This window comes from Labeo rohita, chromosome 11 (assembly GCF_022985175.1).
Source record: "Labeo rohita strain BAU-BD-2019 chromosome 11, IGBB_LRoh.1.0, whole genome shotgun sequence".
NCBI lineage: Eukaryota > Metazoa > Chordata > Actinopteri > Cypriniformes > Cyprinidae > Labeo > Labeo rohita.
This window is the reverse complement of record NC_066879.1, coordinates 8,576,790-8,604,550: the sequence shown is the minus strand read 5'-3', so window position 1 is coordinate 8,604,550 and position 27,761 is coordinate 8,576,790. Positions and strand designations below refer to the sequence as shown.

Below are 27,761 nucleotides of genomic sequence, written 5' to 3'. Positions count from 1 at the left end.
TTTCAAAATTTAAAGCCAAAGGTTGTGAAGTAACAAGTCCTGGCAGTGTTTCCTTACGAAAGGAACGTGATATGTCACCTCAAACCCTGGTGCCACTCAAAATGAACTCTCTCAGAGTTCAGGGACAGAGAGTGCGAGACCTTTATCAGCATCTGCCCCGGAGACTGCTGGAGTGGATCTTGAAAGTTCAGTCAGAACACAAGAGATTCAGAACAAGCAGGACAAGATTACATAGGCATCTGTAAGCATTACATTTAAATAAATATCACGCATAGAATAGTATAAATATGTCAAAGAGCATTACTACTCCACAAAACAAACACTGCAGTTATGATTCCGTTGATTTTCTTGTATAGGACGCCATTACAGAGGTGCACCGGCTGTTTGAGAGCCACTCTTCGTTGGCTGGCAGATATTCATATGTTCACCGGTCAGTTGAGTCCAGCCTTTCTAGAGACCTTGCGTGGATGTTCCCCCTTGAAATATAAGAAGCTGATCAAGAAACTTCATTTTTGGATTGACAGAGTTCACAGCTTGCCTCCATCATTCACTACATCAAATAAGTTGTTCACTGTAAAGATCTCAAGCTTTCAAAAGGATATTGGTATGTGTTTAAAATTCACATTTTATGCCATTTGTGCTCTGTATGCTTTTAGTTTTTTGTTAATCTATAAGAAAACAGCTACTTGTATGGCTGTCAATGAAGACAAATGGTGTATTTACAAGTTACGTTAAGCAGTGGCAGGACTCATTGCAAGATGCTCACAAAAAAATAACAACCAAGATGACTGATTACATGCTTACTTATGTTTTAGTCAACACTGAGAACTACTAATAACATTAGTCCCATATAATTAAAATAAGCTCTTTGAGACAATATACTGTCATGTGAAAAAGTTAGGACACCCTACTGAATTCCATGGTTTTCTGTATCAGGACATCATTAAAAAAAAACTGGTCCTTGGCTGGTCTTAAGATTTTGAAAATAAAACCTCAGATGAATGAGTGAACACCACATGACAAATTGTCAAATTGTGAAAGTGTCATTAAAAATAAAGCCAAAATGGAAAAGCCATGTGTGACAAAGTTAGGACACCCTTACTGTTAACATTGGAATTAAGAGGGTAAATAACAGTCAAACACTGCTAATCAAATACCTTAGATTAACTGATCATCAGCAAGTCTGAGCACCTCTATAAAAGCATAAGATCTGGCAGTTTGCTGGTCTGGAGCCTTCAGGTGTGTGTTAACACAATGCTAAGGAGGTAAGACATCAGCAAACATCTTAGAGAAGCAATTGTTGCTGCCATCAATCTGAGAAGAGTAATACGGCCATTTCCAAACAGTTTGAAGTTTATTCACAAGTGGAAGACATTTCAAACAGACACCTCTCCTTCAAGAAGTGGACATCCCAGAAAATTCACCCCAAGATCAGACCGTGTAAAGCTCAGAGAAATGGCAGACAACCCAAGAACTACACCTCAGACTCTATATTTTCCTTAAATAAATAATGACACAGTGTGATATGTCATGTGATGATGTTTATCTGACGATTTTTTTTCAAATTTTAAGACCTGCCAAGGACCAGATAATTTTTTATTATGTCCTGATAAAGAAAACCATGCAATTCAATAGGGTGTCCTTGTCCTAACTTTTTCACATGACTATATGTGTGTAAGCGTCCGTACAAGGTGCCTAAAGTGCTTTAAGTACTTGAATTAGACTTTTTTGAAATTTCATGGCTGGAAAACCCTTGAAAATAGCAACATTCCTAAGGAGGTTCTTGACATGCTTGAATTATTGAAACGCAATGTATCTATGAAATAAGTGTTTTGTTTTTTCAGTAAGCACATATCTTTTCAGAAAAAATTCACACAATTTTCAAGAACTGAAGAACAGATGAACCGAATCAATTAAAAGTGAGTCATTCTGAGGCTGTGTAGTTTTAAAAGTGATTAATATATGCCAACTCGCGCATATGATCTGCTCCATGCTATCGCATCTCTGGACTGGAGCCAAAATTTGGAGTAGACTGTGCGTGCTGCTGCGGTTCACGTGACACAACACGAAACCAGACCTTATTATTAACTAAACACTGGCTCAAGTCATGTCTAAAGATCTACAGAAGCATTAAAATAAAATCGACAAAGTTAAGTAGCACTTGTTTACACTGTTAAACATGTGATGTGAATACTTAACAATAACTGTTGTTGGATCATTGCTAACTATGGGTGTGGATGTGCATTGGCTTCCAGATCTATCTAGATGCTAAAGCTGAAGCAGACATGGAACAGCATTTCAAAGTACTTCAGAGGCACTGGGAACAGGCTGAATTTTATCATACCAGGTTTATTATTGCTGTCCAGCAACAGCAGGGTCCACAAGTAGGTTATGTAAAAGAGAAAAATGTCTCACCTCAAAATGCACCAAAGCATCACATTTTTGATGGTAAAACCTTCACCATTATTGGTAAGTTATATACACTCCCATCTATACAAATGATCTCAACCATTGGTACAGATGGTAAATTGTCTTTTACATAAATGTGAAAGTTTTTTCTCTTTGCAGGTTGAGAGGCACTTTTGGCTCAGACTAAGGAAAGTGTTCTGATGCTTTCTGATTATGCTGCGTTCTCCACATGTTGCTGAGTTTCAGCAAGAGGTTGAACAATGGCTGCTGCTTTTACAAGAGCAGGGTATATTCATGAGATCAAATTTAGAACAATTAAATATGTACAGTAGAAGGTGTCAAGAAAAGTTGATTACTTGTTTTCTTTTGCCTTTATTTTCAGATGAATTGCTCTATATATCTGAGCGATATCAGCAAAAATTGATCTTTTTAAGGAGAATGTTCGATGAAAGATTAGTGTGCACTCAAAAGACTGAATTGGTATGTGTTTGCTTTAAATTTTAGTTTGTTTACTGCAGTTTAAGTGAATCGGTTTCAGCCAGTGGATAAGAAGTTTTGTGAAATCATTCAGATCACTGTTAATGACCCGCACATATCTTGTTTTGTTCGACTGGGTTTAGAGGCCAGTGACAGTTTACAAGGACAAAATCTACGTGCTGTCTTTATAAATGGACTTGCAACAGTTGAGGAGATTTCCAGTCACTTACTCTAGGCCAGTTTCCTAGACTGTGCTTTCTCAGTCATGGAGAGGTGATGAAACTTCTCTCTTTACAGCTACCAGCACCTTCCTTCCTTTTACCATTGGTACAGAAATGCTTTAAGGGAGTGAAATAGCTTGATGTTCAAGTTCAAGGTGATGTTTGCTGTGTATATGACTTGACAGCTCTAAGTAATGAGCGAATGTGTACACAGTGTATATGGGAAATTTGGAGAACATGTTCCCTTCATCTGTCCTCTTGAACCAAACCTCAATCCCATGGCTTGGCTTAGTCTTTTTGAGCAAAAGTTATATCAAGCAGTGAAACAGGCCATTCTGAAATGCTTAGCTGTCCAGCAACATTCAAACACTAAAAAGCAACCCAGCACCCTAGACCTGATTGGGAACAATTCAGAGGTAGCTCATGGACCTCCCTCACTTCTGCATCTAATATCTCATTATCCTTTGCAATTCCTTTTGGTGGCAGAGGAGGTTTTGTGGTGTAGTGCGATCCGGAAGTTATCACATTGTACCACTACTGGCATGTGGATGGGAATCAAGTCATTATTTGTGCCAGCTTATAAAAGAACACTCAAATAAAAAAACATTCCAAATCATGACAACATTACATGCCTTGGTTATGTTTGCCATGAAGCACTCTGGCCAAACAGATGGGCTTGCTGAAGTAAAAGGAGAATTGGAGTCCTCTTTCAAATGGCATAAGCTTATAAAACGCTACCTTATCCCAAATGATAATGCAAATACTTCTGAATTGCTTCCTTCTCAAGAGAATCAGTCTGTTTGTGTTGATATTCTGTGCACACAATTGCCATATGGCTATGAATACATTGGACCTGATAACTGGACGATGGTGGCTACTCCTTCAACTGAACAAGCTTACATGGGCATAATTCTTGCCTTATCAAGCTTCAAGTGTGCTTTCATCAGTGGACCCCACATGTCAGGCAAGCAGCATACAGCTGTGCAGTTGGGTTATGCATTGGGATGACAAGTGGTCATCTTAAAGTGTTGTTCAAGCACTGGTTCTTCAGTTGTTTCCCAGATGCCTCTTGGTGCTCTTCAAACTGGGGCTAGGCTTGTGTTTGAATCAGTGAATTTGTTGGAACATGAGACATTGTCTAAGTTGGGACAACACTTGACTGAAATTCATCAACACTTATCAGCAGTTCAAAGACAAGCACAAGAAGCAGCACATGAGCTGACATGCTCATTTGGGAAGTGTAGCAATGGGGAATTCATCAAAAAACATAAGACAGGGAAAAATATTCAGGCCAAGCTAAGCTATGGATGTGTCACAATCTCAGCTAATGGCTACCTAACTGAGATACCAGAAAATATTAGAATTGCAATGAGGCCGGTTGCATTTGAATGAAATGGGATCCGCATATACAAGACTTGAAACAATACCAACAAAGGTCGAAGAACATTATTCATTGCATTTCAAGTTTGTCAGTCAGTCGGGAGTTAGAAGAGCAAGCGTCAGTTAAAGGAGTTCTGTCAGTTATGCAGTGTGCTGTCTCAGATCCAAAGAGAGCGTCACAGTTTTGTAAAATATCTGAGGAAATCTTTCCGAAAACAAGGAACTTTTCAAGTCCACATCTGTTTGTTGATGAAGGTGAGCAAAAGATGAGTTGCAGCAGCAAGGATGTTACGCAGACACGCAAATACTTTGCAGTGTGTTGATCCTGCATCAAGCTTTGAAGCTCTCCAATGTTGTAGTGCTTGTTGGACCAGCAGGTAGCGGAAAAACAACTTTGTATCAAGCTCTTGCAAGTGCACTTTAAAAACTGTCCAGGGCTTGGGATGCTAAAAACTGCTGGTGAACCTAAATGAGATTTTAAAGACATCCATCATTATTTGTCTAAGTCATGTTGGACCTCTGTAAGCACAGAAGATATATTTCCTAATACCTTGTCCCACAATCAGTTTTTTTGGGGGATATTGTGGTCAGGACAACTCTTGGTTCGATGGGGCTTTTACCAAAGCATTAACATACTCAGAACAGCCAATTGCTCCTTCCAAGAGCAAAAATACAGCAAGAAAAATGGATTGTGCTGGATGGAGATCCGCTTGGCAGACCCTGCTTGGTTGGACTCTTTGACTACCCTTTGCGATCTTTAACATCCCCATCTCTGCCTTTCATCAGGAGAGAAAATTGAGCCATCAAGAGTGAAAATACTAGCTGAGATCACAACCCTTGGTGATTCAACCCCCTTTGTAGGGACACACTGCAGTCTGGTATATGTTTACGGAGAGAACCTGTGGAGATCTGTGTGGAAGAGTAAGATGAATGTGCTTTCTATTGAGCATAATGTGGACTAGATTACTCTGGAAATGTGGAGTCACCTTTCTGAAGACCTTTTCCCTGACACACTAGTATTTCTTAAGAAAACAAAGCACGTTCTTCAGTGATGGCCAGTGATGGATGTGAAGGCAGGCAATCATCTAGGATTACAGATGGTTTGCCGGAAATAATGTCCTTTATTAAGATTCTTCACACTCTTTTTGAGCATTCTGGGAATGGAGGAGACTTGAAATACAGATCAAGGAAAACTGTTTTGCAAATATCTGATCAATTTAATTATTATTAATAATAATAATAGCGCTAAAACTCTATTGTAATTGTTAGAATGGCCAAGGATCAGCAATCTCTACTTAAAAGTGAACATGCAGAACAAACCGTAAGTCATAGAGACTTAAAACTTGGAGCTATGTTAGTACTCACACCATTTACAATGCCACCAAGGTTCGCCCCAACTGGCCTGGCAGTGGCACTACAGCAATCAAAAGTATGAAATTGCTCATAACCCCTAAACCATTAATTGATGGCGCCATTACATGGAAAAACACAAAAACTGCCATAACTACGCACCTGTTAGTCAGATTGACTTGAAAATTGGTATGCCGTGTCTTTGTCCAAAGTGCCGAAAGCATATATGAGGATATCTGCATATCTCAAAAACATGGCTGCCATCTCATTTTCTTCTCTTTAAAATCATCCTACATTGCTGCAGATGTACCGACCCAGTGTTTACAAAGTGAACATGCAAAAAAAAGGTAAAACAGAGATGTAGAGCGATTTTGAAGTTGGAGGAGAAAATGAACTGGGAGTTTTTCAGCATACCCAACTGTCTTGAACCAGAGTGCATGGAGTACACATGCGCATTGCAGAGCTACACTTGTAACACAAATTTTGCGTGTCTTAAGTCTGTCTATCTTCTCTTTTGCAGATGTTAATAAAGCATCAATGACTCTAGAGACACTGCATCAGTGTATTTCTAGAGATGAAGTGTTGCTATCAGACGGTTCTCATTTCAAGCTGTTTCAATCAAGAGCTGTTAATTATCTAGGCTCTTGCAGTGCTAATAATGCAGTCAACTGCAGTCAGATCTCTCCACGTCTCTCTCGACTCTTCACCATCTTGCCTCTCCCAAGCATGACTTCTGAAATCCTGTTTTCTCTCCATTCCTCAAAATTGCAACCATGGCTGAAAGAAATACAACCCATGCAGAGGATTGCCGATATAACAAGCTGCATTCTAACCTCAACTCTTGATGTGTATTTTGCAGTGCGTGAATGTTTTACTTCTGCCCTGCACAGTCCAGTCTTCAACTTTTCTTTGCATGATGTTCACAAACTGTTTCAAGGGACGTACCTCTGGAAGCCAAGGCTTGATGTCCAGCAGGTTCTTCACAGCAGTCTGGATTATAGGAATTTCTCTTTATCTGTTCTTGGTCACGCAGCTCATGACCTCAGCATCACCCATCTGTGTTTGCACACTTTTGGTGATCGCTACCTTCAGAGGAAGCATGCCAAAAACTTATCTCAATTATAGGTGAAGTTTCTGAGAAGAATTTTGGTTGTCAAATGAAACATCTACAGAAGATATATCAAGCACTACAGATTCTTAAGTTGTTCATCTCAAATGCAGTTTGGTGAAAACAAATGTGATTACATTAATCAAAAACCAACATCACATGAAGAGTTAAGCACACAACATATACCTTTAACTACAACCACAACAAAACCGTTCATTCAGCTTCTACAAGAAGCAGCTTCTTCCATCCAGAATGTGGTTTTCAGTCCAGAATTTTGTAAACCACTGAACAATGTTCTTTACCATCGTACTTTTAAACACAACTTTGTGTATCGAGAAAGAAACATAGATGTGTTGGTAGACCAACTATTTCATACTCTTAAAAGGGCTGTGCATCACTAAAACGTACATCAACTTGTGCATATCATCTGTGCATTTGGAGCATCTGGACTGTTTGGAACAGGAAAGAAAACAGACAAAAAGAACATTGTACGCCTAGCAGCCCCTCTGTTGGGATACCAACTAATTGAGGATCATCCTGGAGTGGAAGCCAAGTTGTGGAAAATGATGAAAGAAGTTTATAGCTGAATTGGGGTGGGTGGACATTTGGTTCTACTGGTTCACGAAGACACAAGTCAGGCTTTTAAGAATGAGCTGCTTGTAATGATGGCGAATGGAAGCTTCCCTGGACTGTACTCAGACAAGGAACTGAAAAATCTGAGGAAGGATGCCACAGCTCTTGAAATGTAGAATATAAGTTTCCATTTCATATTACTCACTTCAGATACTGATGTTGTTTCAATAGAATATTTAATTATGTCATTCCAAAAAAAAACAATAAAAAAAGTTTAATCAATATTTTAAGAATATCCTTACAATGAAGACACCTTAAAATGACAAGAAATTGTATTGTGCCATCTCAGGCTACGTAATGATTTATTTTCTGACTATTTTTCTACATCATGTTTTGGTATTTTTGTCAACTCTGTTACTGACACAAGCGTTACTAGATTTAGTTAGAACTTATATGCCACTGAATGATAGGCATTAGCTCAATAATATACCGAGGGTGACCTTTAAAATGTTTGAATTTTACACAGACAATCTTTAAAAACAGAGTCAAAGCTAAATGTCATCCCTGTTACCCACGTCAAAACCTGTTACTCTAAAAGTAACAGGTTTGATGATTTTCAACTATATTGCTAATTGCTAGCTAATAATCAAGTTCCCAAAAGCACATATTATACTCTTTGAAAGAAATTTAATTGTAGATATTGATTATATTAAATGTAACAAATAATAGTTTAAATTTACATTTTAAAAATGGTAACAGAATTGACATTGCATGATGGCCCCCCTCAGTCAAGCCTGATAAATCATCAAAAATAGAACATTATAGAGGAGTGAGAGAAACATGCTTGTGTTTTAAGTGTTAGAATTCTCCTAGAAGTGATGTCACTTGAATGTAAATTATTTTTTTATTTACATTTTGATGAGGGTAACAGGGCTGACATGAAATCAGGGGACAACAATAAAAGATTTATAGTTTACAGAAAAATGCATAATTATGCCAAAAACTATATTTAGAACAATATGCAAATGTGAATTTTATATAATTTTGCATTCATTTTGCTAAATAGAAGTTCTGCTGAAAAAGGAAATAGTGAGGGACAGGCCAAAAACCTTACCCTTACTAGCATAAATGCTATTTAAATTATTTTAAATTATATTTAATTGACGTTTTTCTATGTAATATTGATGAAAGCATACATAGTATTATGTTTTTAAATCTCACAATAATTTGTCTGTTATATTAAATCTATTTTTGATTATTTCTTAGGGACACAAAAGGCACCGATTTTGTTGAATGACCCAATTATGCTTATTAGTTTGTGATCATTATTTTGTAGCAGATCAGCTGACTGAAAATAAGAATGCAATTATAATAAAATTCAGGCAGATACTGAAAATTACAAATTATTTTGAATTGTTATGGCAGTATGAAAAACTTGATACACATTTTGAGATTTGTGGAAGATTAATAAATTATAATTTTTCATTAAAGGAGAAGTCAACTTCCAGAACAACAATTTACAGATATACTCACCCCCTTGTCATCCAAGATGTTCATGTCTTTCTTTCTTCAGTTGTAAAGAAATTGTGTTTTTTAAGAGGAAGTGGAGTTCTCCTTTAAGCCATACAACTCTTAATACCTGGGGTTCCCTTTAAGAACTGATTGCTGAAAGTTCTTTGTGGAGCCCAAAATGGAACTTCTATGTAGGGATTGGACAATACAATACATTGATTCGTGGATCGATTCTGAGATCTTCCAAGTATGTGTAAGGATTTTGCAACAAGCAGAGCACGGCGGTTTCTAAAGCAAGCAGTGTCATCTACTGTTTATAACTAAGCTCAGAATCAATTTGAGAAAGAATCGTGATGTGTTCGTAAAATCCTGAATCGATCCTATCCTTATTCTATGGCATCACTTAAAAAAACACCTTTTGAAATCTTAGTTTTTAATGGTGTAACAATAGCAGAATCGTTTTATAAGGTTTATATTCAAAAACACAAAACAATATCTCTGTCACTTACTTGCTTAGTGGAGACGAGACATATCCTCAGCTGAACACAGGTCACTCTTACACGATCTGTTAAAAATAAAAAACTGAAAAGAGAACCAGTTACAGTTAAAAGTTAAAATTTATAGACATTATAAGAAGGTGTTGACAGTCTGTGTAGTTGGATGGGTGAGCTCCAGAAAATCAATAATGAATTGGCTTGAAAGGATTTTTTTGATAGTTAGAGATTTTAAAAATAAAAAATTTGGGAATAAAGAACCTTAAACTTGAAGACAATAAACCATTTTAGCATAAAAAGTATCAGGATGATACAGTGCCCTCCACTAATATTGGCACCCATGGTAAATATGAGCAAAGACGGCTATGAAAATAAATCTGCTTTGTTTATCTTTATGATCTTACATTCAAAAAATTCACAAAATGCTAAGCTTTCATTGAAGTAAAACAATTAAAAGTGGGGGGAAACTTACATTATGAAATAAATGTTTTTCTCATATGCATGTTGGGCACAATTATTGGCACCCTTTGAAATTATAATGAGTAAAATATCTCTGAAGTATATTCCCATTCATATTTGCATTTATTTAGCACACTAGAATGACTAGGAGTATGATATTGTCCAACAATATCTTCCTGTTTCACAGGATTATAAATATAAGGAGCACAAAGGCCAAATTTCGTTAATCATCCATCACAAGGAATAAAACCAAATAATATAGTTCTGATGTGCAGAACAAGATTGTTTAGCTTCACAAAATAGAAAGTGGCTGTAAGAAAAGAGCTAAAGCATTGAAAATCCCAATTTCCATCATTAGGAGAATAATTAAGAATTCCAGTCATCTAAAGATGTTACAAATCTGCCTGGAAAAGGACGTGTGTCTATATCATCCTAATGCATGGTGAGGAGGAGAGTTTAAGTTTCCAAAGACTCTCCAAGGATCACAGTAGGAGAATTGCAGAGATTAGTTGAGTCTTGGGGCCAAAAGACTAAAAAAAAAAAAAAAAAAATTCAAACAGCCCCTACGTCACCACATGTTGTTCAGGAGGGTTTTAAGAAAAATCCTCCTTGCTCATCCAGAAACAAACTCCAGCATATTCAGTTGTCAGACACAACTTGATTTTCAAATGGGAATGGCTTCTGTGGTCAGATGAAACTAAAAAAAAAAAAGAGCTTTCTGGCAGCAAACACTCAAGATAGGTTTGGTACAAAAAGTACCCCATGCCCACGGTTAAATATACTGCTGGATCTTTAATGTTGTGGGCTTATTTTCCTGCCAGAGGTCCTGGACGTCGTGTTCAGATACATGGTATCATGGATTCTAGCAAATACCAACAGATAAAAAATGTAAACCTGACTGCATCTGTTAGAAGTTCTATAATGAGCTGTGATCTTCCATCAGGACAGTGATCCAAATCAAACATCAAAATCAACACAAAAATGTGTCACTGAGCATAAAATGAAGCTTCTGCCATGGCCGTCCCAGTTGCCTGACCTGAACCCTATAGGAAATGCGTGAGGTGAACTGAAGAGAAGAAGCACCAGCATGGAGCTGGGAAACTAAAGGATCTGAAGAGTTTCTGTATGAAGGAATGGTCTCTGATCTCTTGTCAGGTGTTCTCCAAACTCTTCAGGCATTAAAGAAGAAAACACAGAGCTGTTATCTTGAATAAAGGACATTGCAATAATTGGGTGCCAATAATTGTGGTCAACATGAACTACAGAAAAACATTTACTTCATAAAGAGATTTTCCCCCTGCTTTCCATGGTTTTACTTAAATGATAGGTTAGAATATTGTGATTTTTTTTAATTTGAAGGATTAAAAGGATAAACAATGCAGATTTATTCTTACAGCCACCTTTGCTCATATTTACCAAGGGTGCCAATATTAGTGGAGAGCACTGTATGGTTTTAAATAGAACATATACTATGTGTAAAGAACCTTTAAAGGGGTCATCGGATGCCCATTTTCTACAAGTTGATACGATTCTTTAGAGTCTTAATGAAAAGTCTATAATACACTTTGGTTTAAAATTCTCAATGGTAGTGTAATACAACACCCTTTTTACCTTGTCAAAATCAGCTCTGTAAAATTCATCCTGTTCTGGTGGAGGTTGCTTTAAATGTTAATGAGCTCTGCTCGCCCCGCCCCTCTCTTCTCTCTGTGGAGTGACAAGCCTGTTTACTTTAGCCGCGTTTAGCCGCTGAACTTGCTAACTAGCACGTTATTAGGAAAGGTGATCGCAAAGATTCATTAAAAAACCCTTATACTCACTTCTGCTGTAGGTGAAGCTGGATCATGAATGATTTGCGCGAACATAGACGTGTAGATCGGGAGGTGCATTCCCTTCACAAACAAACTTAATGTCGGGAGTAAATGACGACCACTATGTTCATTATTACATCCAACAACTGAACACCTCAATCGGAGATATTCTTGTCTAACAATGGAGGTAGGACTGTTACAGCTGATTTAAGACGCTCATGTCAGTCAACTATTGTGGGAGCGGCCTCTGTCTGTGTGACGCCACACCGACAGGGATCTGAGAATGGCTCGATTTGAAAAAGGGGATTTTATTTTTACAGATTAATTAATTACCACTGCATGGATTTTTATCATTTAATGTTCAAACAACATGTAAAAGTGAACTTTGCATCTGATGACCCCTTTAAAGAACCGTCTTTTTTATAGTGAGATTTGTTTTTAGGTCAGTTTACCAGATGTGAAGAAAAAGCCCATGTGGAGAATAAATATGGACTTATAGTTTCTGCTGATGATCCACAGTTACTTGCTAAATCATGGAGCAAAAGAAAGTCAGTCGTCTGGAAAAACTTCTTCAGTTTCGTTTTCATATCTACACTGTAAATGGTTTAAGCTCACTTTGCTTTCATCCACTGCAGGTCTAAGAGTATTGGTGACGCATACTGAACGAGCAACATCAAACCTGCAAATCCTTCAGAAGTTTGTCACACCAGCAAGTTCCCCTGGTCAGAGCCGCCCGGTTAAATCTGCTCATCCTGACTTTCGCCTCATTATGAGTACTTCCCTTCCAGTCCAAACGCTGATACATGGTGAGAGATTAAGGATGTGTTATGCACTGATTCTGCTGGAAACCCATCTGATCCTTTTTGAAGTCTTTGAAGCAGGGGTTTTCCAAAAAGTTCCCAACCAAGGACCCCCCCAAATGCTGATGATTATAGGACCCCCTCCTGAAAAATAAAGGCATATATATATTTTCATGTACCTTATCTATAGTAAAATATATTAACATACATTAAAGAGATAGTTCACCCAAAAATAAAAATTACTCCATGATTTACTCACCCTCAAGCCAGTCTAGGTGTATATGACTTTCTTCTTTAAGATGAATACAATGAGAGTTATATTCAAAAATGTCCTGAGCTTTATAATGGCAGTGAATGGGTGTTGAGATTTTGAAGTCCAATAAAGTGCATCCATCCATAATTAAAAGTACTCCACACAGCTCCAGGGGCTTAATAAAGGCCTTCTGAAGCAAATCGATGCGTTTGTGTAAGAAAAATATCCATATTCAAAACGCGGAAGCACAGAGGAGAGAGCAAAACAAAACAGTGGTCACGAATTAGAAATACAAAATGAGAATTTGTAAAGAAAAATGTTGGAGGATTTTGACATAAGCCAAGAGGAGACTAGTTTTCCTTTGCTGAAAACAAAACTTGGTTCTTGTATGACAGTGGGTGGATGAATGGATGCATTCAAAACTCTCAATATCCATTCACTGCCATTATAAAGCTTGGAAGAGCCAGAACTTTTTTTTAATATAACTCCAACTGTATTTGTCTGAAAGAAGAAAGTCATATATACCTAGGATGGCTTGAGTGTGAGTAAAGTTTTTTGGGTAAACTATCCCTTTAAGACAATGTTTTCCAAAATGGAACTGTATTGTTTTGTTATTGTACGAAAATTACTTAAATTATTTAAATGTTTACTTGATATAATTTTTTGTTGAATACTGTTAACAATAGATGCGTAAACCTGAAGAGCAACCTATTTAGTTCAATTCAGATTTGTTTGTACAGTGCTTTCCACAATAAATATAGTTCAAAAGGCAGTTCTACAGAGAATATTGCCTTTCAACCCCCAGTGAGCAAGATAAAGGCAACAGAGAAACTTTGTAGAAAAGTACAACGCAAATACAAGCTATTCCCAAATGCATATTCCCTTAGAAATGGTTTAGAAATTATTTCACCAAATTAGATGCAGATTTTTTTTTCCCTTTTTTACTGTTGAAACTGTCAACAGAATAAATTCTAGTTAATGTCATGAAATATATTAATCATGTATTTTAATGAATACCTTAAGTTAACATATTAACTTTGACAGCCCAAAAAAAGATTGTTTGTTCTTTACTCTTGCTATGTGGTGTTTCCTTGTGTTTTTAATCCAGTCTTTTTCCACATTTTCTGCTAGAAATTCACACTTCATTCCTGGAGGAGGTTCAAATGATTGATCTTTCTCCAAGCTTATCTGAAGTTCAGGACCTTTTCTTGACAGAACTGATGCAGACTGAGTGTTCAGCTCTGTGGACTCTACATCACCAAATTCAGACAAAAAAAAACAGACACTTCAGCATAGACTTTTTAAAAAGAGGTTGGCTGGTGAAGAAGTTCAGATCTTTTTCAGAAAGCTAAGCTTTATGAAATATTTCTAACAGCACCTCATGTCCATTTTTATTATAATTGCAGGTTTCCTTGATGGATTATGTCATGCATGCATCCACACCACTTCTTCAGGACCTCGACTTCCTTTCACACGTGTGTACGTGTCAGAGTGTCTCTCGTCAACTTGAGACAAAAGTAAAGGAGCTATCTCAAGAGATAGATCAGCAAAAAGCCCTGATGGCTGATTTTTATTGACTAGTAGAACTCATCACAGCCCATTACAAAGCTCTGCAGGACATGGCCCGTCTTTCCCCAGGTTATCTTTTCACTCTTCACGCATTCCTGCTCACTTTACGGTCAGCTTTAGCCCGGGAGAGCCCAGGCGTAAGCCTTCACAGAGAGATGGAGTCCACAGTGGTCATATCAGAAATTACCTACAATATTGTGTCTCATGTCTTTTCCCAGTATAAACCTCACTTGTTCAAGAGCGATGTCATTTTATTCAGATTATTGATATCTGTTGCCGTCATTGTGCACAATGAGAGATGCCCTGAGGTAGAACGAGTCACTTTTAGGCAACTGGAAGTCTTCAGAGCATTTTTTATCACCATCCACACAGTGTGTCCCCGGGCTGCCAAGCTGGATTCAAACACACTCTCGAGATGCTATTTATCTGTTAGACAGGATTGAACCCTTCTGTGGCCTTGTATCATCTCTAGTAAATTCGTCCAAGCTATGGTGGGAAACCTGTGCTTTCCTTCGTCCACGGTGATTGGACCAGTCCCGTATCACTCTCACTCTCATTTGTCCACAATGCAGCGGCATATTCTCTGGAAGACACTGTGTCCTATTTGGCTAGTGGCAGTGGAGGAGGACCTTACCGCCTGTGCAGAAGCATATTTGCTTCATTCATATCCTGGAGAAGCTCCATTCCCCAGCAGAAATGATCTCCAGCCGTTTGTCCAAAAATGAAGGACGTCGTTGTACGTTTCCCAGAATATACAGAAATATACTGTATCCCCCCCTCAGTGGATGCAACTGACCCAGAGTTGAATTTGCATTTTCCCCATCATATATCAGGTCAAGAAGGAATTTATTTCAAATAAAAAAAAGAGTTAAAGAATAAAAGTAAAAAAAAAAAAAAAAAAAAAAAAAAATATATATATATATATTAGTAGTTATAATAGTTAACTAAATCTAACACTGAAACTAAAATTAAAAACATTAAAAAACATTTTCATTACTTGAAATAAAATAAATAATTTACCGAAATAAGATTAAATATATATATATATATATATATATATATTTTTTTCAATCTTATTTAAAATAAATATATATATATATATATATATATATATATACACTACCGTTCAAAAGTTTGGGGTCAGTACATTTTTATTGTTTCTTTTTTTTTTTTTTTTTTTTAAGAAATTAATACTTTTATTCACCAAGGATGTATTAAGTTAGATATAAAATTTGTTATAAAATATTTATATTTTGAATAAACACTGTACTTTTTAAACTTGTTATTCATGAAAGAATCCTGAAAAAAAAAATCACAGGTTCCAAAAAATATTTGGCAGCACAACTGTTGATATTATCCAACACTGATCATTCTAATAATAAATCTGCATATTAGAATGATTTCTGAAGGATCATGTGACACTTAAGACTGGAGTAACAGCTGATAAAAATTCAGCTTTTCATCACAGGAATAAATTCTATTTTAAAGTATGTTAAAATAAAAAACATTATTTTATATTGTAAAAACATTTTGCAATATTACTGTTTTTTTTTCTATATTTTTAATCAAATAAATGCAGCCTTGATGAGCATAAGAGACTTCTTTAAAAACTATTAAAAGTCTTACTGACCCCCAACTTTTGAACGGTAGTGTATATATATATATATATATATATATATATATATATATATATATTTCAGCAAAAACACAAAAAATACTTAAACTTGAAATAAAATTAAAATGGAAAATAAATATAAAAACATAAAAAAAAGTATTTTGATCTTAACAGAGTGCTTTGTTATTCCCGAATTATACATAATTAGCATAGACTTTCAAAGTAAACTCCATGTAACTATATATAACCATGGCTCCCTTCCTAGTAGGCTCATGGCTGGGTTGCTGAATAAGGTTGCTGTTTCGATTCCTTTAAGGAGCCAACATTGTGTGCCCTTGAGCAAGACACTTACTCCCAGGTTGCTTCAGGGGGATTGTCAATGTAAAGGTCATGGCACTGTTCTGAGGATGCTGTGGAAACATATTTAACTGGCCTGGTCATGTGGAAATAAATAAATTCTAATTGTAAAGTCAGAGCTTTGGCCTAGTGGTTAACACATGTACTCTGTGCTGCTCAATCCAACTTGTGACATTTCCCCTCCTCTCATCATCATTTCCTGACCTTTCTCTCTCCCTGTCTGTCACTTTAAAAAAACAGATGGTTATAACATGCTGTTATACAAGGGGTGATCATTATTTTCATAATAAAATCATTATTTTATTATGAAATGTAACTATACTTTTAAATTATGTAGCAGCCTGTCATTCTTGTCAACAGGTGAAGTTGAGTGTTATTTCTTTCAGGTCTGATTGCCATCGAGATGCTGTTCTCTCGGCACTAGACAGGGCTGTCCAGAACGGCCACTGGTTAGTCCTGAACAACTGTCAGCGGCTGCACTGCTGGGATGTCAGAGTTGTGAACAAGTTAACACAAGTAGTGTACAGCACTACAAAAGGTGACTAATAACTATACAAACAACACCTACAAGACTTCATTATCTCATTCTAAACCACCTGGGCATTTGACAGATTTGGAGACAGATGGCGTGCTTCTAAATTCTGGAAGTACAGGAAAATTTGTGCATCCCCAGTTTAGACTGTGGCTCATAACCAAAGATGACAAGCCTCACTCAGTCCCAGGTAGGCAATGCTCTGCTCATTACACATTATGATGACTGAAGATTTGGTATGCAAACAAACTCTTAAATTTCCATAACAAACTTTAGGGCTGGGGAAAAAATGATGCATTGCAAAATGATAAATGATTCTACATCGATTCTGAGATTTTCCAAATGCATCGTGATTCTCTCTCAAATCGATTCTTAGCTTAGTTTTTAACAGCAGATGGCACTGCTTCCTTTACAAACAGCCGTACTCTGCTGACTTCCAATTCCTTACACACACTTGAACATAAAATAATCATTCATAAAGTCTGAAAAAGTTGAAACGAATTACAAGGGTGTTCACAGTGGGCTGTTTAGATTAATCTCACATCATCTCACATCTCACAATCTCACAGACCCAAGGACAGGACAACTGCACCGCATCAAAGGGATGATGGACGGGGCCATGTACTGTCAAATCTTGGGTGAAAAACTCCTTCCCTCACTGAAAATGGGTCGTGGATGGGTATTCCAGCATGACAGTGACCCAAAACATACGGCCAAGGTAACAAAGAAGTGGCTCAAGAAGAAGCACATTAAGGTCCTGAAGTGGCCTAGCCGGTCTCCAGACATTAATCCCACAGATAATCTGTGGACGGAGCTGAAGGTTCGAGTTGCCAAACGTCAGCCTTGAAACCTTAATGACTGGGAGAGGATCTGCAAAGATGTGTGGGACAAAATCCCTCCTGAGATGTGTGCAAACCTGGTGGCCAACTACAAGAAACGTCTGATCTCTGTGATTGCCAACAAGGGTTTTGCCACCAAGTACTGTACACCAAGCCATGTTTTAGTCAAATACTTATTTCACGCATTAAAATGCAAATCAATTTATAACTTTTTTGAAATGTGTTTTTCAAAAACACCAGTCACAAATCAGAAAAGCAAAAAAATGAGGATTTTGATATAACCCAAGAGGAGACTGGTTTTCCTTTGCTGTAAACAAAACTTGGTTCTCATGAGACTAGCACATTCTCACTGGAGCTTACGCTACGCCTACATCCTATGTCATCCGCTGGAATGCCACTCTTTTGTGAACGTGCGTATGATAGTGAGCAAAAGAAGCATTTTAGAGTCAAAAATTCTGAGAAGCACTGCAATGTAGTGTTTTTTTTTCTAATCCTGTCGTAATTAAGAAGCTGCTGGCCTGTTGAAAGATTTGAGACATTGTATACAATGCATGACTTGTAGTACAGTCCCATTCAATCTGGGCTTTAGTCCGGGTATGGCAAAAAGTCACAGATTCAACATTCTACTGCATCAATCACAAAATATCTGTGTTGATGTCAGAGGAGACACCAGTCTCTTAATGTAACCTAAAGAACTCCCAGACTATAGGACGGCTTGGGAAAGACTGGTAACTCTACAAGACAAGTTGAGAAAAATGGACATTGGTATGGGAATGGAGTCTGCTTCTCTTGGCCCATTGCGTTGTTTCTTTCAGGCAAAGCGGGAGAGCCTGGACACGCTGGTGTCTTCTCTCCTTTTAGACAGTCTTTAGCCAGTTAAATATAACATGACAAGCTCCTCTGCTGCGTATCTAACATCATCAGCTCTCTCACGTCTGGAGACTCGAGCATATCAGCTCAGGTCATACCTGTGGGAGGAGTCATCCAGTATTACACCTCGTGTTTATCGACTGGCTGCCTTTCAAAATCCCAGAGGCTTTCTGGCAGCGTTGATCAGAGATGCAGCCCACATCCAAGACAGGGATATCAGTCTATACTGCTTGAATTTTAAGGTAAATCTCAGTTTTGCCAAACGCAAACTGGAAAATTGCTATATTCATCCAAGGTGCCATATGATTTCCCAAGCTTGTTTCTCATTTTTCACTTAGGTGTTTTATGATATGGTGTCACTATCCTCCCTACCCATAAGTGGTGTTTGCCTGTCTGGACTAGAGCTGCAGGGAGCGCTGTGGGATCCAGGGTCTGGAGTTCTTAAAGACACCGAGTCCACCAAACCTTCCCTTTTCCCAGCCCTCTGAGTCAGTGTTGAAGAGAATAAAGGTAACAGGATCTGTTCCTCTGAAAGCTCACACTATAATTCCTCATCCCAGCCTCTGTACTGCTGCCCCCTGTATGTAGACAGACAGACTGTTGATGGAGGTCAAGATCTCTCTGATGACAATATTATCATTCATGTTCCACTTGCAACAAGATTAGATCCAATGCTCAGTGCTATGAGACGTGTTAGGTTAACTAGTACTCTCTTACAATAAAACATATGCTCATATTTTAGCTTTATTACAAAATATTTATCTTGTAGGTTTATTTTTCTTTAGAGACAATTTGGAAATATTATTCAGATTATCATACATTTTTATTGCCGTACAGTACTAGTAGACTTTATAGACCATTTTCTGTCATTTTAAGTATATTAGTATGTTCATGTTTGTGAAATTAAACAAAACAAAAAAAACAAATTTCAAACCATCCCCTAAGAAATGAACTATATATATGAAAAAGCATGTTGGCTCAAACCAAGGTTGCAGACTTTTGGACATGTACATGTAGAGTTTAGTTCAAGACTTTGACACTTGTGTTCATAACCGCGTCTGGATCAGCCTCCTCCTACCTCAACACCTTACAGATCTGTGTGGGTGAAGCTCACGAAGCCTGTCAAGAACACGTCCATGTCATATTTCACCCCACAATCAAAAGAAAACAGTAGGAAGTGATATTTTATGTCTGCTGCTGTAGCTCTCAAATCTCTTGCTTGTACACATTCAAACCTGGTCAGATGATTTTGGTTATTGCGGGTCTTGTGTCCAGGTGGGATTTGTGAATGTTATTTAAGAATATCAGGTTATAACAGCTGGAATTGTTTTGTGACCATTCATCCACACCACCAGGTGTCACTATAAGTCCAAGATGACCATATCGGCCAATGCAGCATAAATATTACCTTTAAAGATTTGCATTGGCAAGCCATATAACAACAGTGAGTCTCATTCACTAACTGAAGTCAATTGCAACTTCCTGTTCACGCTGACTTAAAGAGAACATTCCATTCCATAAATTAGTAAACATTATGGGAGTGTTACTTTTGAATCAAACAACTTGTAATATTTTTTAAAAATGTTAGATGAACGTCCAACTAAAACATCTGCGCAAAAACATTACATGAAGATGTATAATGCTTTTTTGTGTTAACATTTTGAGATTAAAAACAGAGAATTTTCAATGAATGTTCAGTGTTGCTAACACTAAGGAATCCCGTTTTCACCACTGAGTAATTTAAAAAAAAGGTTTGCGACTTTTTATCTCACAATTCTGACTTTTTTTTGCTCAGAATGGCAAGTTTATATACATTATAACAACCAATTGTAAGTTATTAAGTCAGAATTGTGAGATATAAACTATAAATATATAAGCAATTTGGAGAACTTTTCCCACTCAAAACTGGACTTTTTAACTTGCATTTGCGAGAAATTATGTCAGAATTGGAAGATTGTTTATATCTCACAATTATGACTTTTTTTTGCAGAATTGCGAGATATAAACTCGCAATTGCAAATTATTAAGTCAGAACTGCGAGATATAACTCTCAATTGAGAGAAAAAAAGACAATTGCAAGATACAAACTCGCATTGCGATTTCTTTTTTTAATCTTACAATTCTGACTTCATTTCTCACAATTGTGAGTTTATATCTCGCAATTCTGACTTAATAACTTGCAATTGCGAGTTTGTATCTCGCAATTCTGCAAAAAAGTCATAATTGTGAGATATAAACTTGTAATTGCAAGAAATGAAGTCAGAATTGCAAGATAAAAACTCGCATTTACGAGAACAGTCAGAATTGCGAGTTTTTTTTTTTTATCTTACAATTCTGACTTAATGTCTCACAACTGTGAGTTTATATCTGATTTTTTTTGCAGAATTGTGAGATATAAACTTGCAATTGCGAGAAAATGTGAGAACTGTGAGATACAAACTCGCATTTACAAGAAAAAAGTCAGAATTGCGAGTTTTTATCTCACAATTCTGACTTTATTTCTTACAATTGTGTTTGTAGCACATAATTCTGAGAAACAAAATCGTATTTTCTGAGAACTGGGAATTTATATCTCACAATTCTGACTTTATAACTCTCAATTGCATGTCTATATCTTGCAATTCTGCGGGGAAAAAAAAAGTCTGTGAGAAAAAAAGTCAGAATTGGGAGATATAAACACACTTGTGAGATAAAAAGTCAAAATAGCAAGTCAAAAAGAAAAACAAATAAACTTCTTTTCTCAGAACTGCGAGTTTATATCTCACAATTCTAAGAAAAAAGTCAGAATTGTGAGATAAAAGTCGCAATAACCTTTTGAAAAAAATAAAAAATAATAATTATTCAGTGGCTGAAACGGGCTTCCATATAACATAACTTTGAGAGAACCTTAGCTGAAGTCCTGAGAATGTCACCTATTAGCTGGGAAACTAAGAAAGATTGTGCCGAAAACCCATATGGAGACGGTTTGGGTAATTAGCTAATTAGCTTTTTGCTCATTTAGAATACTGAATACTAATGTAGAAGTTCAGCCAAAAACGAAAATTCTGGTGGTTGTGGTAGTTGTGTTCCTGTCTATGGTGGGTCAGAAAGCACTCAGATTTAATCAAAAATATCTTAATTTGTGTAATTAAGATGAATGAAGGTCTTACGGGTTTGGAACGACATGAAGGTGAGTAATTAATGACAGAATTTTCATTTTTGGGTGAAGAACAAATTTGTGTTATGATTTTGTGTGTGTGTGTGAAAACAAACAATGCATGCAATTATTAGTGTGAGATTATTAGAGTGACACTCTTGGCTCAAGCAGCCTTTTCCTACTCATTAAGCTCATCCGTTACTGGCTCAGACGCCTGCAGGAGCGGAACAACACCAGACGCTCCATGAACACTCAAATCCTCCAGGTCGCTCAGGTGGAGAGAGACGTCCTGTTGCTCACTGAGTCCCAGAGCAGATGGAATGGAAGGTAGTCTTTCACCTCCTTCATTACACCTCTCCTCTTTTTCCCTGTCTCTTTATCAGTCTCTCATTATTTCATCCAGTTCCTCTTCAGTCTGCTGTTCCTTTTCACACTATAGAATGAGCTGTTCTGCCTCTTTTCTCTCCTTTGGGATTCTGCTGTGTTTGCAAGCTGAAGGCTCAGGAGCAGAAGACGACTGAATTCGAAATAATCACAGTACTACCTGTGAATGGGAGAAAATAATGAACCGCTGCCCTCTTTTTTCACACTGACCTAGCACATTGTCCTTCTGCAGACACCACAGTCTCACAGGCTCTCTCTTTTTTTTACATGCTGAAAAATTATTATCACTCTGCCTCTATTAAATCATTTCGGTAAGAACTGGCATTCAGAATATCAAATATTCTGTTATGTTTTATTTGATTAGTGTTACTTTCAAAAACCCTGTGGAAGAACAAACGTATCATAGAGACTATCACAAACTTAAATAACAAAAGCTGAAGACATTTCTAAAATAATTTCCAGCTAATTTCATATTTAATAGTTTTAGTTAGCTACAATTTGACAAAAATAACAAAATATTAATTGACAAGATATTCTATAAAAAAAAAACCACACACGCACACACACACACACATTCCAAAGCATGTGTTTACAAAAATACACTTATTAAAAATTGACATTTTGGACAGATATTGCATGGAATTGCACACACAACCTATGTCATTCAGCTGTGTGGGTGGCTGAAATTTTTTTTGTGCTAGCCAACGAGAAACATTGACCATGGGTCATTCAAAACAGCAAACCTTCAGAGTTTTAATACAAATCACTGGATTTTAAAACAAAAAAATATTACACTGGCCAAAATTATAAACGCAACACTTTTGTTTTTGCCCTCATTTTTCATGAGCTGAACTCAAAGATCTAAAACTTTCTATGTACACAAAGAGCCTATTCAAATATAGTTCACAAATCTGTCTAAATCTGTGTTAGTGAGCACTTCTCCTTTGCCGAGATGATCCATCCACCTCACAGGTGTGGCATATCAAGATGCTGATTAGACACCATGATTATTGCACAGCTGTGCCTTAGGCTGGCCACAATAAAAGGCCACTCTAAAATGTGCAGTTTTACTGTATTTAGAGGGGCCGTGGTGGGGGGTAGTAGTTCTTCTGTGAGACGGTTTCTGACAGTTTGTGCAGAAATTCTTTGGTTATGCAAACCGATTGTTGCAGCAGCTGTCCGGGTGGCTGGTCTCAGACGATTTTGGAGGTGAAGATGCTGGATGTGGAGGTCCTGGGCTGGTGTGGATACACATGGTCTGCGGTTGTGAGGCCGGTTGGATGTACTACCAAATTCTCTGAAACTCCTTTGGAGACAGCTTATGGTAGAGAAATGAACATTCAATTCTCAGGCAACAGCTCTGGTGGACATTCCTGCAGTCAGCATGCCAATTGCACACTCCCTCAAACTTGCGACATCTGTGGCATTGTGCTGTGTGATAAAACTGCACATTTTAGAGTGGCCTTTTATAGTGGCCAGCCTAAAGCACACCAGTGCAATAATCATGCTGTCTAATCAGCATCTTGATATGCCACACCTGTGAGGTGGATGGATCATCTCGGTAAAGAAGAAGTGATCACTAACACAGATTTAGACAGATTTGTAAACAGTATTTGAGAGAAATAGGCCTTTTGTACACAGAAAAAGTCTTAGGTCTTTGATTTCAGCTCATGAAAAATAGGGGCAAAAACAAAAGTGTTGCATTTATAGTTTTGGTCAGTGTATTTATTAATGCGCTCTGTCCGCATGTTGTTGTCGGTACATCGAACCACCTTTGTCCTCACAGAAAAACAGAACTGAAGCACAACCAAAACAACATGCTTCTGCAAGACCTATACATTTTTTATTTTTAGCTGCTAGAGGGCCAAATGTTACATATCCGCCTTATTTTCACTGTAAGAGTGAACGTGGACATTTGTAAATTTTATGGGTCTCCGGTCTCATCCACATCCAGCTATTTTTAGCTGTACCAAACAGCCCGTTTGCTGCTTGATATTCCAATTTGGTGTCTTAAGGCCAAAGTATACTACTTTATATACAAAGTACATTTTTTACATGTACACGAGGGACAGTGTACAGTGTGTGATTTCGTCATCAGAACAGTACGCGCATACTGCACGCATACCACCTGATTTTTGTATCATGCACATTGAAGTTATTTTGCAGTAATCAGTCGTTCCACCAGGAGGCAACACTGTCCAGGCCAATTGTTTCACAGTAGAAAACTAAAGTAAAAAGATGTAACAACAACAACAAAATAACAAAGACTGCAACAACAACAGACACTCACATGGACAAGTACTTGTGAGCGCGAGGATATGAGACAGCCCAGCTTTGGTTTAAAAAAGTTCAAAAATATCAGATATTAGACATAACTTAACACGGAAAAATAAAGCAGACACAGGACATGGATGAAGCTTTTCCGCATTCGCGCACATCAAATGGATTTTTTTTATAATGTGGGCTTTACCATATTATTTTAATGTATTATCTTAATTATGAACACACTGGTTTATATTGCAAGCAGTTTTACTGTTTACTTCATGTTGTTATTCTTCTCGCTATTTTCCTGTAGCGGCTAATGAACCGGAAGTCTCGCCCATTACCTTACTTCTGCGTTGAAGAACAAGTTGGATTGGTTAGTGCAGCCAAACCCACTGAAAGGCAAGCTTGAAACCTTTAGCCAAAAAAGCGTAACAGCTAATGCTAACGCTGCAGCTTCGATGGTATGCAGGGAAGGAGACCAGAAACCATTGTGATCCAAACAACGTGATCTTAATTAGCCATTATTCCAGTGGTAAGTACGACAAACCCTTATGGAAGCCTGTTTTTTTTTTTTTTTGCCACTGAATGAAAAATAAAAAAGGTAATTGTGACTTTTTGCCTCACAATTCTGACTTTCAGAATTATGATATGAACTCACAATTGTAAGTTACAAAGTCAGAACTGCAAGATATAAACTCACAATTCTGACATTTTTTTCCTCAGAATTGTTTGATATAAACTCAATTGCAAGTATTCGGTGATATAATCTCACAATTGTGAGTTATAAAGTCAGAATTGCGTGATATAAACTTACAGTTCAGATTTTTTTTCTCAGAATTGTGTACTATAAATTAGCAATTGTGAGTTATAAACTCAGAAGAATTGCATGATATAAACTCAGTTGCGAGAAATAAAGTCAGAATTGCAAAATTACCTCTCAGTTCAGACTTTTTCTTGCAAATGCAAGTTTGTATCTCACAATTCTGTTTTTTTTCTCAGAATTGCAAGTTATAAAGTCTAGTTTTGGGGGGGGTGGGGGTGGTGGGGGAAGACTGATAAGTTCTCAGAATTGTGAGTTTATACCTCACAATTTAATAACTTAAAATTGTGTTGTAAAGTCTATAGTCATAATTCTGAGAAAAAAATAACTGCAAGCAAGATATAACTCGCAATTCTGAGAAAAATGTCAGAATTGTGAGTTTATATCTCGCAGTTCTGACTTTATAACTCACAATTGCGAGTTCATATCTCACAGTTCTGAGAAAAAAGTCAGTTGTGAGATATAAACTTGCAATTGCAACAAAAAAAAAGAACTGTGAGATGAAAAGGTGGAAATAAGACTCTGGTGTAGCTTAGCTGTTTGGACTCTCATTCTGATGGCACCCATTTACTGCAGAGAGTCCTTGAGCATGTTATGTAGTTCTAAATTTCTCCAAATCTTTTCTGATGTGCAAATAAACAAACTCTTCTACATCTTGGATGGTCTGAGGCTTTTTAATTAAAAAAAAAAAAAAAAAAAAAAATATATATATATATATATATATATATAGTAATAATAATTTTTGGTGAACTTTAGCTAGAAAAACCTACAGTAACCATTGAAACTGGTTGACCAAGATAAAAGTCAGACACCAGAACACCAGCATCAAAACATCACATATTCTGGTAAGCAGACTGGTCTTTCAGAAGGGTAAAGGGGATTTCCCTCTTGAAATTGCGGATTATCCAGTCCAGCCCAGATAACAGGTAGTGATCTCCTGGAATCAGACCTGAGACGTAATTTAGAAAACGCATGAATGTATTTATATGTAACAACATTCAAAGCATCTAGAAAATAATGGTTACTTTGCCATTTACAGCCACATGCCTGTACTTCCAGTTTTCTCAGAATCTAAACATAATAATAATCATTATCATTGAAATCATTAATCATTAAATTTAATACCAAATACATAGGCCTATAAATGTGGCTTTTTCTGCAGATCATTTATATTCGGCTGGGGGACATTTGTTTAAATATTTATGACCCAAAGCAGGATGAACAGCCCATTGCATATTGTTTTTGGTTTAATTACTCCAACCAACTCTCCTCTGTAAAGCTTCTTTGGAACCAGGAGCGGACTGGCCATCGGGAGCACTGGGAGAATTCCCGGTGGGCTGGTAGCCAATTTGGCCCGCTGCCCTACTTTTTTTTTTTTTTTGATATTGTTGTTGTTCTTGTTTTTGTTGCCTGCCGAATGTACTGAAGTGATTATATTCAAATTCTCCTTTCAGTAATAAAACTTGAATAAATCACGAATTGTCTTGACTGGCAGCGCGATTCGCCTCGCGCACAGAGTCACATGCAGAGAGGAAAAAACTGTCCTGTTCAGGACTTCAAGTGCAGGTTAGTTACATCTGTAAATAGACTATTGTAGTTCACTTTGTTTACTTAGTTAAACATTAAACTGCTAGCAAATGTTAGCACTAGCAGACAATTATTGCAAAATTACCAAAAGCAGTGTTCGAATTGAGGGGGTGCTGGGGGGGTCCCGGACCTCCCATAAGTATTAAGGAACCCCCCATAACACCCAAAAAAATATATACCGGGGGGGGTCCCCTGGTTTTTTCAATAAAAATATAATACTTCAACCATAAAACTAGTGAAAATGGACATGAAATGGTTTAAATATTAATTCAAATTACAATGCGGTGATTGTTTTGCAACAAGGTGGAAATGTGTTGATGAAAAAGTTACAGGTACAAGAAAGTTTATGAAAAAGTAAACATACACATGAGAAACAGAGAAATGTCAAGGAAAAAGAAGAGAGTGAAAAGGTAAATGGAAGTTCAAGACATAACCTTTAATTATTTTGTGGATTTAAGGATTTAAATTCTTTATATGTTGATGATGATGATGGCCATAGAAAACAATATTGTTGTCAGTGGTTTCAAAATTTGTTGTGGGGTGTATGGGATGGCCTGGATGAGTGTGAGATTTCCCAGCCTGAAATTCTGTCCCAGTTTGGAACAGTGTATACATAAAATTGAATCTCAATAACATTAAAAGAAAATATTAGGAAGAGAACTCGCACTGAATATGGTATTGAACCAGACAAATATTTATTTACAAAGACAAACGCAACAGATGAAGAAAATACAATTAGTACATGTTTTAAAGTGGCAACCTAACTCAGTTGTTTGACAGCTTTTATTATGGTGAGGATGGTGAAATCCAATATCTGTGCTGCAGGTGTGTGATGCTCTTGAAGAGCACGACAGCACTGGTTCACTCTGACAGCCTGAGCTTTCCATCTGCCCCAAGGCACTGATTTAACTCAACCTGTGACCTCGTCTCTTGTAGGTCAACT

General features: G+C 37.1%; 1 protein-coding gene across 1 annotated transcript; it reads left to right on the top strand.

Moving 5' to 3' along the window:
* The first annotated feature begins 71 nt into the window (after positions 1–71).
* On the top strand, positions 72–19,348 carry LOC127173479 (uncharacterized). Its single transcript, XM_051123392.1, is given in 23 exon segments — positions 72–190; positions 357–573; positions 3,594–4,484; positions 4,637–4,748; positions 4,751–4,916; positions 5,151–5,211; positions 5,213–5,503; positions 5,874–5,916; positions 6,358–6,918; positions 6,921–7,057; positions 7,167–7,690; positions 12,311–12,339; positions 12,427–12,597; positions 13,976–14,163; positions 14,251–14,751; positions 14,786–14,909; positions 14,912–15,122; positions 16,772–16,923; positions 16,997–17,107; positions 17,487–17,737; positions 17,783–17,895; positions 18,652–18,868; positions 18,965–19,348. Coding segments are annotated over 23 exon segments (5,574 nt in total).
* The last annotated feature ends 8,413 nt before the right edge of the window (positions 19,349–27,761 follow it).